Consider the following 14,148-nt stretch of genomic DNA (forward strand, 5'->3'; position numbering starts at 1 on the left):
GCATATGTAGACGATGGCCTCAACTAGTTCACCTGGAACTGACAAGCCACAGGTAAGTCTGTTTCTCTCTGCCGCTGTTTTCTGTTGTTTTAGGTTGTTTTCTGACATAAAACCGGCTGCTAGCAGTGACACAGGTCAGCACCACACCACACACACACACACACACACACACACACACACACACACACACACACACACACACAAACAGACTCCACTACACCTGCATCCTATTGGCCCAGTAAACACCACACCAGACACAAAAAGAAATCTGAGTTTGGAGACTTTATTTAAAAAAAAAAAAAGCATAATGACAGCAGTGCAGCAGTGAGCTGCCTCACACTCAATTAAAAAAACTGAAAAAGTTACATAAAAAGTGATCAAATCATCATTATAAACAGTTTAAGTAAAGATGCAGTGATTAAAGAAAGGTTTATGAGCTAAACTTCAAGTTATCTGGTGGTGGGTGTGGAGACGATCTGAGGGTGCAGGAGAGGCTCTGGGAGGAGGTGATTCATGTGGAGTCTCTCCTGTCAAATGTCTCCTTCACACCTTTGCATCCCACTACCTCCAGAGTACAGGCCCCAGGTACAGAGACCAAGCTGGAGCTTAGCGAGCACTGCTGCAGTATTGCTATTGTTAAATGTGAAATATCAATGTGTGTAAGACCAACAGACAGGACACAGACATATGTACAGACTGCATGACTAGATTTTCTTGTCCTGCTTAAGCTGTAGTGAAGATCATTTTCCATGCATCAGAAGCATCAAGGCAGATTGTCTGTTCATTTTACATCTTAAAGCCATGGGGTTTGAGAAGGAGTGAGGTCATGTGCATCCAGCAGGTGGAGAAACAACATGCAGGTGTTGAGCAGGAGTCAGAGCCGTTACAGGGCTTTCATGAAAACAAACAGTCAAGACACTAAACATAAAGCAGAAATCAACAAGCATGATATTACAGAGGCCTCTGATACAGATCATGACTGTTTTATCTGAGTCATGCTTCAGTATCCATGACAACAGTGCCTTTTTCCTGAGATAGCGGTAATCTGACTCAAACTGAACACAAACCAATAACACACAGAGAAGTGTGAAAGTGAAACAACTGGAACAGAAGCTTGTGTACAGTTGTTAAAGAGCTGACGTTGACACCATGTGCTCTTCATGATGTCTCTTTGGTCTCAGAGGAGAGACGCCGTCCTTCCTGGGAAGGAGTGAACTTCAAGCTTGTCAGAAAGTGGGAAAGTGACACCTGAGATTCAGAACCAGCAGCAGCTGTGACACTGCAGCTGCTCGCTGTGCATCTGGACTTGTAAGTACTGTGTATGGATATTTCCTTTGTTGATGTTTTTGTCCTTAGTTATGAGGTGATGTCATGTTCATATTAGTTAGGCGTCCTGAGCCACAGTCCGTCCAACAGGACTGTCCTCAGGGGCCAGGTCCACCTCCAAAAAGTCCGTCTGGTCGCTGTCCTGAGGTGTTTTCCCCTCTTCCTCTATGCTCTTCCCTTTCTCTTTTCTTCTTTGGTTTCTTTGGCACATGCCGGACTTGGCCGGGCCGACCAGAGCCAGGCAGATGGCACTGAGCCCCATGCCCACAGCACAGGAGTAAAAGGCAGCACCGTAGTTCTTTGTGACATCCACCAACACACCTGGAAGGGGAGATGAGACAGCTGTCAGGATCTACAGAGAGTCAACGCACATTGTGGCCATGGAACACACACCTTATGGAACACATGCATAACGCCAGAAACACACTGGTTGCCTGGGCTGTGGAACGTCATTTATTTCTGCCTCCTGTGTCTCTGGCCTCTAGAGATTCGGAGTCTCCTCTATTTTTCACGTGTGACGCCTCCCCAAGCACAAACAGCCAGAGAAAAGACCTGTTGATGTCATAGTGACATCGTACCAGCAACATCCCATAAAACTGACACTATAGTTTCTATATCTAGGCTGAATCTGCATATGATACAGACATGAAAAATATCAATATATTTTTAAGCGTTTTAGCAGCTGCATGTAGGGTTGTGCCAATGGACAATGGTATTGGTGATCAACGATCGCTGATTGCTCATGTCTTTGCAAATGTCAAGGCGATATTTGACTTGTTTTCTCATTAATGTAGTAACTTATTTTTTGTAGAATTAAATTAATACTATTTAATTTGCCATTCACAGTTTAACTTATACTTGCGTATAACCGATGCTTGCAACAGGCGCGCACACACACAGCTGCTTGATATGTGAAGGAGCCTTTTTCTCTCTTGTTCATAGCGTGGCATAACACCCCCCGACGCAGCCGGTGTGAACACACACGTGTGATTCTCCGCAGCAGGTCAGCGACGTCAGCCACCACGCTCACACAACACAGGCAGTGTGTTCCCAGGTACTGGCCTCACACAGAAGTCAAAGAGAAAAGGGAGCAGAGATCTTTTACCTCCCAGTGGGGGTCCAGCCAGCCCAGCGAAGCTCTGGATGCAGACATACATTCCTACAGATGAGGCCATCTTCTGGATGCCTACCACGTCCTCCTCAGCCAGCATGGGGATGTGTGTGGAGCCCACAGTGCCCAAGAAGTAGCCATAGAGGGCGCAGCAGACCACCAGGCCCCAGAACTCCCACACAATAGTGAAGCCCACCAGAACCAGGCACAGTAGAACCACACACCCCAACAACACCAGGGTCTTCCTGCAGCGGACTTTGTTCAGCACCACCCCGATGGACAAGCGACCGAAGATCTCAGCCACGGCCATCACAGAGAGCATGTAGGAGGCCATGCCAGGCTCAACGCCCCGGCTCTTGCTCAGCTCGATGATGTAGAGCTGCGGAGCAAAGAAGCCCAGTGTGGCAAACAGGCCAAAGAGGGAGTACCAGATGAAGGCTGCGTCTTTAAGCACAGAGAAGTCCAGGAGTTTGGGACTGGAGGGCTTGAGAGGACCCGCCTCTGTCTCCGCCAGTTCCACCTCATCCTTCTTCACTGGGCAGGGCTCCTGGTCCTCTTTGTCCTGCACCTCACACTCTATCAGGGCCTTGGTTTCTGCTCCTGCAGTCCCCAGGTCTACATTTGAGGCAGAGAGGGATTTGACGCCTGAGTCCTCCGAACTTCGGGATGCTCCTGAGCTGATGGAGGTTCTAGTTTGTTCATTCTCCAGCTCGTAAACAGTCTGCAGCTGCTTCAGCGAGAGAGAGTCTTTGTCCAGTTCTTCGTCCTCCTTTACAATTTGGGGCTCAATGATGATTGGACGAAGCAGAAGCCCACAGCCGATCACAGAAGCCTGAATGGTGCCGAGAATAACCAGACAGTATCTCCAGCCAATGTGTTGTTTCAGTGCAGTGAGGGCTGTGGAGAGATGGATGTTAGTATTATCATGAGCCAGATTGATCAACAGTTAATTATAACAATAACTGAAATGATATCGAACTAAATGACTGTTAATTACAGCTATAACTAACAGTCAGAAAATGAAAGATTTGAAGAACAAAGTCTGAACATCAGGCTTTTCTTCTGTATAGTCTGTATGGATTAATATAATTATACTTCGAATACAATTTAAAGTATTTGAATATCTGCTGTTGAAGTTATGATGATTCATTCCTGTGTAACATTACAACTACAGCAGCTGATGAGTAAAATAAACAGCTGATAGTTGTTGTGAGGCTGTTTCATTCATCAACAGTGTTTCTTGCAGTAGTTAAAGTTCTAATCTGTAACTTTTCCACATGAAAACATGTAAAAACATCTAGACCTGTGTTCTATATGATGTTGTGTTGTGTTCTTACATTATCCCAAATGTTTCCATCAATTCTCAAACCAGAGAAATCTGTGATTTTAATCATGGTAACAGTACGTGTCATTGGTCTCCTGTCAATGACATCATATCCTCTATGATCATGTGTCAGTGTGTTTGTCTGACAGAAGCTCAACATTGACTTTTATCTAGTTTTAAGCCACATACACTTTTTACACCTTGGTGGTTTTCAGCTCTATATTTGAACCAGATGAAGGATTTTAGTCGTCGGACGTCTGGATCTGAAGTTATCAGAGAAACAAGCTGAGGAAATGTTAGACAGCTCAGCTCCCAGCTGCTGGAGACGTCGCTGAATCTCTGATTTTTAAAGTCAAACTGCTTTATTCAGTGTTTTTAACGGTTAGAATCACCAGATCTGTTTGATTTCCTGAACGACTGACACTGAAGGGATCCAAACCGGGAGAAGACAACTCACGTTTCATCATGTCACCCAACACTGTCTTTTGTTATTGCTTTGATGGAGAGACCCCTAGAGGCAGAAGTTACAGACTGTGCATTGAAACATAAGGTGGCCTCAGATTTAAAAGTTTACAACCAGGTGTAATCATCCAAATTCTCAGCGACATAATGTTTTTATAAATATAATTTCAAACATGACAGCCATTCTTCTAATAATCACTTCCTGTTCTGATCCATACTGTTAGCATTCTTGATTTTCACAGCACCTCAGCTGAGTCAGCTAATATTTTATGTGTTTACTAAACTGTTGCCTTGGTGAACTAGACATGTTCTCGGGTGTATTTGGCCAATTCAATTAGACATACAAAAATGCAGGTAGAAGATCTACTGTCCCCCGCAGCCCCTCCAACAATCTCATTGGACAAAGGCTCACAAATCCTGTACTGTGAAACAACCAGGAAGTGTTAACAAGGTCAGCTGACAACAGCTTGTTTATCTCTAATGTAGATTTGGATGTTTTATTCTTCTAATTTAAGAATTACATGAATACAATGGATAAAATAGGTCCATTCTCATATGGCTGAATGATCATGATGAGGGAGAGTGTAACTTTTTGCTGGTGTCATAAAGAAAACATCCCTCTGAACTGTGCGGTTAAATAGGACCTATTATGGCCTTCATTCCATTTTTGGTGTCGACTAAAAAAGATTTACATGCTTTAAAAGACGTTATTATTCTTCTGCTGTACATTTTATACTGTACTCTCTTCACCCTGTCTGAAACGCTCTGTTAGAGCTCAGGGCTCTTTAAGGCCCCCCTCCTCTCTCTGGGGCTGGAGCACAGTGTGCTCTGATTGGTCAGCTTGCCAGCAACTACCATGGCAACGACACGTTCCGCACGTCTTGTGTAAACAACCTTCTGATATCAATATTCATAACATATTTTTTATAAGAAACCCTTTTGATTTTTTATGTGTCACTTCCAGACAAAAGGAAAATAAATAACGGAGGAACAGACAGACGGTCGACAGGTAGCGAGTCTCCACCGCTTCACCTCCTGCTGGTTTATGATGCCGGTAAATCTGAATGAATTTAACGTTAGTGCGCATAGTCACTAAAAAATGAACTCAGCAGTTAAACTGTGGATAATTTATCTGAGCTAATGAGGTACAGCATGCAATTTACTGAAAAATGTTTAAGCATTTATATCTTTGCAATGCTGCTTCTTACTAACGTGATCAGGTCGCGATCGGGTCGCTGTAACGCGGTTAACATCCAAAATAACAATGCAGACCGACAGGCTGTGAGGCTTAGTCCCCTATTTGGCCACATCAAGTGTGAATTACAGAAAGAACCGTTGTGAAAATGAAGCTCCAACTGTGCGTGGTTTCTGAAGCAGTCCTCCTTGATGTGCTGACTCACACTATAATGTTTGGAGCGGTGGAGAACCGTGAAAAAAATTAAGTAGATTTCTGCCGGAAATTAAGAACACTGTAATTTCGGCATGGCTACACAACTAATGAAAATTCTTCATCACCAAGAGAAGTATTGACGTCAATAGGACCAGAAGGTAATGTCTGGACCCCGAACACTTTCATACAAAGGAGAAAATTGGGTTTTTACCCTGACAGTTTCTCCCTTTGATGTAAACTTTGATCCTTGGGACTCTGGAGACCATTTACCTGCACAAAAACCTACAACACACTACAAGTAAGGAAAAACTCAGCAAAGCATAAGGTCCCCTTAAATTGTATAATTCAAAAAGATTTTTATGAAATCAAATCACAAGTTGTGACTGAAGTGGCCTTCACATGCACAAGGGATTGGCAGGATTACAGGAGCAGTGCAGCCTGTGATCCAGTCCAGACTGTTCACTGGTTACTGTCCTACAGCTGTGTCAGAGTTTAACTGTTAGTTACTGTAAAGGCAACATTTCCTGCTGCTGCAGCTTCACATGTACTGGTAAGGGAACAGCCATGCTGTGCAGTGTTGGCTGGTAAATTTGTCACTTCCTGTCACGGCTATATATAGATATATAGAAACCAAATGTATTTACCGCCACTATCTTCTGTTTTCTTATTTGATAACCGCTTTTGTGTATGTACATATTTATGTATGCGTGCATATGTGCATATGTATATATGTATGTGTATATAATTTTATTGCTATTTTTCATAATTTCATCATCAATTTATTCTATTAATTAAATCAATAATTATATCGTATTTAATATGAGTAATATTAGTGACAGTTTTTTTCTTTGATAATTTAATTCCATTGAATGATTGTAATCGGGCTTTGGCAACAGATTGAAAATGTCATGCCGATGAAGCCCGTTGAATTGAAAAAATTGAATTGCTGTGCAGATGTCATATTATCATGTGACCAAAGCTACGAATGACCACTGAGCCATCTCCATGATAATTGAGCAAACTCCATTCACTGAGGCAGACCATGAGATGTGATTTAAAGCCACAGAAAAAGCTACTTAGTTGTTTGTGTCAAACAATTGTTTCCCAGGTGATTAATGGTATCATTTAAAAAATAGTTCCACTTTATAATGGATAGCATTAAGTCATGATAAAGGTCATAGGTCATAGGCTGAACACTCACCTGGAGCAAATGCAAATATAGCAAAGGATTCTCCGGACGAAGCGACAGAGGTGACAAGGGCTCGCCGTCTGGAGAAGTACTGGGCTAAGATGGTGACGGTGGGGAGGAAGGTGAGGCAGTAGCCAAGGCCTGTAAACAAAGAGGAGAAGAGAAGGGGACATGACAGCCACTGGCCCGGATGGTAGGAACACTGCATGGATAGGGTGGTGGGTCAAAGATCAAGCTGTCAGGTCACTCCAGGCTGCTTGAGATGATTCAGCTTTGTTACAGCTGCTGCTGAAAGACAAAGGGCATGTAAAGACAAAAACGAGAGACAGGGGGGGGTCAGTTAGCTGTGGTGCGTTTCAGAGACAGGTGGTTACACAGCGGGAGAGCTAGCAGTGCTTTCTGTCCGAGGAAAAAACAAGTTAATGTGCTCTGATACGAAACTTATTCATTATCCCATCTGTTACTTTCATTAAGTCTATATACTCCTTCATCCTGAGCCACTTCCTGTTCCCTCACTGCTCAGTTTTCACACCTGCACTTTTTAGTCTGGTGAGTTCGTACTCGACTGGTGACTTCGTTTCCCTCTTAGTCTCAGTCCAGTCCCAAACAAATAGGGAACATGGGTGCTGTGAAATAAGATGAATTTTTTAATTTCTATAGACATCACAATAATATTGTTATCTTTTGGCCGCAATGATGGTGCAGTGAAAATCTGATCTAACACAACTACCAGGTGTAATTTTGAGCTAAATGCGTATTAGTTGTATCAGTTCCATGTTAAAGTGCATAGCAGTGTTTCTCTCACTAATCCAGAACACAGGTATGAGAAGCCACCTAGGCCAGGGCTTTTCTATGAAAAGAGCCATTTTTGGCTCCTCTGAAGCTGCAAAACCTATTCGACCCTTAAAGAAGATAACACAGTGTTAAAGTTTTATATATAGTTATACTATAAAAGAACGATAGTTTATTGCATTTATGAAATTATAGAACTGCAAAAAAACTATTGACATTTTATTGCTGTTTTTACCTGTTATAACAAAGCAAAACACCAAACTCTTATGAATAGGAGAAAAAAGCACTGGCATGTGTATGCCTACTTTTAAATAAAACACAGAACTATGCCAGCCTATTTGAGTCCTTCTCTTATTTGTGAAGGATTAAAAAAACATGGCCGTCCACCTAACTGTATGTATGTACATGCATAACTGTATGTATGTACATGCATGATAATATGCATGGATGTGCATGATAATATGTATGTATGTGCAAGTATTCCGTTTTAGCCTAGGTGGCTTCTCATACACAGGACCCACTTCTTCGCTTTGCTGCTCTAGTTTTTCCTCCTCTGTTCTCACAATCCTCCCTCCACATGTACAGTTAGACAGTGGAGCAGACCACACTGCAAGAGGCTGCTGAGCCTTTGTTGTTGACACTGCTAGGAGTCCCTTTAGTTCATGACACACTGTTAAACAAGACAGACACAACTGCAGCAGCAATTATTCTGAGATAGATAGATAGATAGATAGATAGATAGATAGATAGATAGATAGATAGATAGATAGATAGATAGATAGATAGATAGATAGATAGATAGATACCTGAGATGATGCCGATGGTGATGTACATCTCGTTGATGGAACTGGTGAAGGCGGAGATGATGGTTCCCAGACTGATGAGGAAGCCTCCCATCATCACCACTGGACGGTAGCCAAAGCGGTTGCTCAGCAACGTGGACAGGGGAGCTGAGGGTGGGGGGTGGAAGACAGAACAGACATGCAAACTCAGGGTGCACACTTGGCTGGAAGCAGTGTTGTTGTCATTAGGTTAATCTAGCTTCTGCACAGTGGTTCAGTTTAACCAGCCAATGAAGTGAAGAGCTCAACCAGTCACAGTTCGTCTCATTAATGCATAAAAACATACATCTACTGCACCATGTTTAAGTGCTGTATCTATTTGTGATATGTTGTATATTTGAATTGCGTGTGTGCAGTGATACTAATGGAATTGTGCTGTTACACTGTTTGTTTGGCCCAGAGAACCTGAGGACACAATCAAGAGTATCATTGACTCAGCAATGACTTGGCTGGGTGGGATTACCACTGTGCATAAAAACACTACAAGGAACTAACACTTTGTTAATGGGACATGCATCTGTGCTGCATTACATCAGAGGGGGATACTACAAGAGCAAAAGGTCGAAGTCAAAAACACGAGTGAAGCCTGTGACTGACCAGTGAAAGTAAAGATGAAGACACAAATGGAGATGACCCACGACACTCGGCTGTTGCTCTCCCCAAATTCTTCCATCAGGTCCTGGAGGAAGACGCCCAGGCTCTTGATGGTGCCGTAGGTGCAGACCTCCACCAGGAAGAAGGCCACGGCCACAGCCCAGCCCCAGCCGCCATCAGGCACCTCTGGGTAAACGTTAGGGCCCAAACAATGCTTGGAGCTGGTCACCCTCATGACTAGGACACACCACCTGGTGGCAGAAACAGAGAGCGCAGAGTGACCAACTCTTCTTCCACATATGAGCATGTGCTGTTGACTGTGACGTACATCAGAGGTGAAGAGAGGAAACGTGTCGTCTCTAATGACCCAGAGTCCATGTAAATGAAGGTGTGGAGGATGTGATGGCAGCACACATTGTTACACTTTAAATGATACAGTTGATGATGTTCCTGAATTTGAATGACTGATGTTCCCGTTGTGAACTTCCTTATTCTGTCTTTCATCATCAACTAGTTCTCAGAATTATTTCCTCAAATCTTCTGAAGGCCATGACTGTATGACACGAGGATCTGATGATTCTGATTGGCTGAGAGGTGGACCACCCACACAGGTAGTACCACTAAGACAGCAGCAGGATGTGAGGCAGTGCTGATGTGTTATCGCTGAGGGCGTGGTCAGACGACTGGCTGAGGCTCAGGTCAGAAATCTCAAACAATATCAAATGTGCTTCTCTGTGGCAGCTTGACTAATGTGGGGTTTGGAAAGCTGAGACAGAGACTTTGACTCTGTTGAGAGACTATTTAATGTCTTTAACAATTTGCCTGCCACAACAATTAAAAGTGCTGTGAGATAATGTATATTGTGATTTGGCCCTGCACAAATAAAACTGAGTATTTTATTGAGTATTTAGTGGATTCACTAGAATTTTCTCTTTGAAAAAGAAGAAAAGTCTCTAAAATATCATAAACACAAGCAGGATTTTACCCAAAACAAGATGAGCTTCTGCCACAGGTATCTCAAGGTTTCCCTGAAGTCCGCTCTGCCTCTAAACAAGACTCTTCACTTCACCTGGAGAATCTAGACTTAGGCTGCAGACTGTGAGCTGATAACAGAAACACAAACAACAGGTTGTGTGAGCCTGTAAACACTAGGCTGTCCTGGCCGCACACACCTGTGTGTACGTGATGACCCCCCCTTCACCTGAGGCTGCCTGTAGCTCCTCTGTTAGCTGACCTTAATGTCATTTCCCACAGACAACTATAGAAAACACTATGAAACTCAGAATAGAGATGGTTCATGTAACTGCACATTTACTGCTCACATCTTGTTGTGTCAGGAAGAAGCAAAACACCAACCAACAAATATCCCAAATATTTTTCATTAATACCCTTTTTACACCAAAATGAGCGCAACAAACTCAGAGGAAGGTGTAGCTGGTGTTTCTGTGCTGGACAGGCCACAGCTCAATTTACAGTGTCTGTGCTCTGAAATACATCACAGCTCGGACATGGGCTGAAAATTAGCGAGTTCACCTGGTGTCATGTTTACATCACGGCTGACAAGAACCACAGTCAATAAATACCTGTGACTACTGACTACAGAGTCATGTAACGTGGGACTGAATGCAGATTGTTCCCTTCACATTGACAGCAGGAGCTAGATGTTAGCAGGTGTTAATGTGTTTCCTGTCCAGTGTAAAAGGGGTTAGGGTGCTGGAGGTGCAGGCAACCAGCACTGTGGATCAGGCCTGAAACAAACAAGCCCCTATATCTAAAACTCTGCTTACTTAAAATCATAGTTCATAACACATGATGCACCACTCATCCAATTATTACCTCTAATTCTCTGCTTCATTCTAATTGGCTGATTTTAAAAGTCATGTAAGTACAGTAAAAAGATATTAAAGATTCACTACCTGAACTTGTATAACTCAGATGATGTCAACAGGGTTATCTCAAGACAGTCAGTGTTACAAAGTCTGTGTGTTTCCTAACTGATCAACAGGAGACACATCTGAACTTCCTCATTCCTCCTCATCACCAACCAGGAAAACATACTATTTTCCTCAGTCTGGATCCTCCAGGTCCAGTAACCCAAATCCAGATTTTTAAAGCAAACTTCCAAAACCTAAGGGGTGTTTTTAACGGCTTGGAGTTGTATTAGTATAAATATAACTGATCAGGAACCAAAGCCTTGTGTCTGTGCCAACAAGTCACTGTATAGATGAATCCTGCAGGACTCACCATGCCCTTAGTCTCTCAGGTGCTGTGATGATGTAACAGCTACATACCTGAGCCACAGTGTGAGAACAGTCACTTAGGATGATTATTTATTGTGGTACACCCAGTTCAGGAGTGTGACACTACAACAACACCACCAATACCAGCTTTTATCATTCAAGTGTAATTTTCATATAGACTGTATATTATATTACAGTATTTAAAATTCCCCACGATTCAAACAGCCTATATACTGTTAATAGTTGACTAGGCTTTCTGTCACAGACAAGCCAACACGGGTTGTCCGCAGTGCAGTGGAGGAGGGATGATGTCAGTGTTTCATCCCCACTGACAGAGAGACAGAGGCGGGACAGTCAGAGCTGCTGCTGCTGTGTCACAACCAGGCTCCTGGATAAACACTGAACTCACACTCACTCTGCAGGTGATTTATCTGCCTGTCTGACTCCTGGTAGATCAGTGTGGCAGTAACACAACAGGACGATCACTTGATTCACTCACAACAGAGACACCTCTGCATCCTGCAGCTGGAGCCGCCGAGCTCACACCAGACTTACCAGAGAGAGGAGAAGCTGCTGCTGCTTTTCTATGTCGTCATCACCTCAGCTGTAACGTGTTGGTCTGTTTGCTGCAATAATCGACGGAAATAAATTAGCTTTTCTTTTTCACTTGTTACTCCTGTTTCAAAAGAAACAGCTTTCAGAAAAGTCGCTCTATCTGATCTTTTGTCTTCACTGGATTCTTCCCTGCCTGTTTTGGCAGCTTCCTACCGGCTCAAGCCGGTATTCAAACGCGGACGCGTCTTTCACAATTCGTGAACGCGCAAAGCGCGCTCTTTCTCTCTCTCTCTCTCTCTCTCTCTCTCTCTCTCTCTCTCTCTCTCACACACACACACACACACCGAGTGCTTCACCAGAAGCTTCTGTTGGTCTGATGCTGAAAAAAAGATGAATACATTTTTTTAATATAATATTTTTATTAACGCAATTATTAATTGTTAATGTGTTTGCTCATAGGTTAACTTCTTTATTATTTAGGGGAGTCAACCACAAACGTCAGTACAGCAGTCTAATTCATGTACTCATACAGACACCTGATGACAATAAAATTCTTCCTTTTATTCCTTCATATCTGATTCAACACAGACTTCTTCCTCTGATGTTAAAAAGAATTCGGGTTTTCAGGTAAAGCAATTACTCATCTGCCAAGCCACAGCTGATATGACACAGCGGGAAGTCTGGACCCTGTTTTTACCCATTTCATCTCCAGCTGGAGGGCGCAGACACAGTAGGAAGAACAGGTTTATTCCAGTTATGAGGCATCTAGTTGTGATGGTTAAGGTTAGATTAAGTTTAAGTAAGGGAATTGATTATGTCAATAAGTGAACCCCAGAGGGATAGTGAAACAAGAACCAGCAGCTAAACACATCACCACATGAGCCGGAGGCTTAGGGCTGTGTTCAGAGACAAAACTGTTTACCTGTTTTTTGCCAAACTGAAGCATATGTTTAGGATGACACAGCTGATGATGTTTGTCATCAACTATTCTACCATTCATTTAAGAGAGACATAGAAACAATATAAGTGGACAGCCACAGTGAAGCTTCCTGGTTTCCTGACTGAGTAAATGAGTCAGTGGGTGACAGAGATATTCAGTTTAGTTTAACTGTTATAATTCCCTATGACTACACTGGAGACAGTCTACATGGTTTCTGCTGCTTCAATCAAACTGTATAAACCACATTTAGTGTTGGACAAGCTTTCAGAAACGAAGCTGGCAGCAGTCTGTCTCCATATTGACTGTGGCAGCAGATTATAATATCAAGTTATTGAAACTGTTGTTTAAACTGATCATCATGAACTGCAAAATCAAATTCAGCCAATATTTAGTTCAGTATTTAGGTCAGTATAATCTATAAATGACTCACCTGTCTCTCAGCTGCGACTGATCTTTTGACCGGTGTTGAGGATTCAGAAATCCTCTGGTCTGGAGAACTTTTCACTGTGATACAGGGGTGTGCCTAAGGGGTGGCAAGACAAGGTCCAGCCTTGGTGTGTGTGTGTCTGTGTGTGTGTGTGTGTGTGGTTGTTACTAAACCAGTAACAATCATAAACATCTTTAGAATTACAACAGAAGTAGCTTTACCTGTTTTCCTTTGTACTAATTTTATTCCTGTTCTTTGTCCAGCTGCTAGCAGGAAAAATAAACATTTTACTGGAATAATCACATTTTTACATTTCTGTGCTGAAGGCCAGAGAAAGTGTCTGCCAAAGACTCTGACTCATAAGTCTGTACTGAAACTCTTACACTTGTGTTTTCTTGTATTGAGGTCACTGAGAAGCTCAAGATGGCACAGAATGCCACTGGCCTGCTCACTGATAATATAATGAAGTAACAATGAAGTCCCAAGTCCGACATGACCAGGATGATTAAAGATTAGCTGACAGTGAGGGGACAGTAAAATGTGTTTCCGCTTACGTCTTACACTTAGATCTTCCTGACATGTGGATGTTAGGTTTTGTGTGGGATTGTTTTCAGTGAAATCCAAAAATAAACTGCATTTTCTTACAGATACACAAAAAATGAATACACATCCTTGTCTACTATAGAAACTCTCTGGTTTCTTGCACTTGCCCATCACCTCAGAGACTCATCTCCACTCTTCTGCCCTTACTGTTTAACTCTCAGAGACTTTCTATTGTTTGTTTGCTGCTTCTTCTCTTTCCCCTGTGATCATTTGTCTTTGTCCCTCAGCAGCATGTCGTCCCTGTGTGAGGTTACAGCAGGTTGGGATAGTTTTTCTATGTCCTGAATTGTGTAATGTTAGCTAACTGCCACACTGATAAAGAAAATATACAATGAGAGGACAAGCTCCAGCAC

General features: G+C 42.8%; 1 protein-coding gene across 2 annotated transcripts; it reads right to left on the reverse strand.

Annotated features, from left to right (window-relative positions):
• Positions 1 to 315: 315 nt before the first annotated feature.
• On the reverse strand, positions 316 to 12,045 carry LOC111236284 (monocarboxylate transporter 7-like). 2 transcript variants are annotated; one of them, XM_022764957.1, is made up of 6 exons: positions 11,826 to 12,045; positions 9,034 to 9,281; positions 8,401 to 8,544; positions 6,815 to 6,943; positions 2,432 to 3,334; positions 316 to 1,647 (listed from the first exon to the last, which is right to left on the reverse strand). In XM_022764957.1, exons 2-6 carry the CDS (start codon positions 9,263 to 9,265, stop codon positions 1,385 to 1,387), a joined length of 1,671 nt encoding a protein of 556 aa, XP_022620678.1. In that variant the 5' UTR covers positions 9,266 to 9,281; positions 11,826 to 12,045; the 3' UTR covers positions 316 to 1,384. The 2 variants fall into 2 exon arrangements, with proteins under 2 accessions (XP_022620678.1, XP_022620679.1); XM_022764958.1 differs by lacking the exons at positions 9,034 to 9,281; positions 11,826 to 12,045 and having other exon boundaries at positions 6,815 to 7,087; positions 8,401 to 8,466.
• Between the last annotated feature and the right edge of the window lie 2,103 nt (positions 12,046 to 14,148).

This window comes from Seriola dumerili, unplaced genomic scaffold, assembly GCF_002260705.1.
Source record: "Seriola dumerili isolate Sdu_G_001 unplaced genomic scaffold, Sdu_1.0 BDQW01000609.1, whole genome shotgun sequence".
Lineage (NCBI taxonomy): Eukaryota > Metazoa > Chordata > Actinopteri > Carangiformes > Carangidae > Seriola > Seriola dumerili.

Coding starts and splice junctions, on each gene's coding strand:
- LOC111236284 (XM_022764957.1), bottom strand. CDS start 9,265: ATGAGGGTGACCAGCTCCAAGCATTGTTTGGGCCCTAACGTTTACCCA. Junction 8,545..9,033: donor CTTCATCTTTACTTTCACTG/GTCAGTCACAGG, acceptor CCCCACCCTCAG/CTCCCCTGTCCACGTTGCTG. Junction 3,335..6,814: donor TATATTTGCATTTGCTCCAG/GTGAGTGTTCAG, acceptor ATCTCTCCACAG/CCCTCACTGCACTGAAACAA.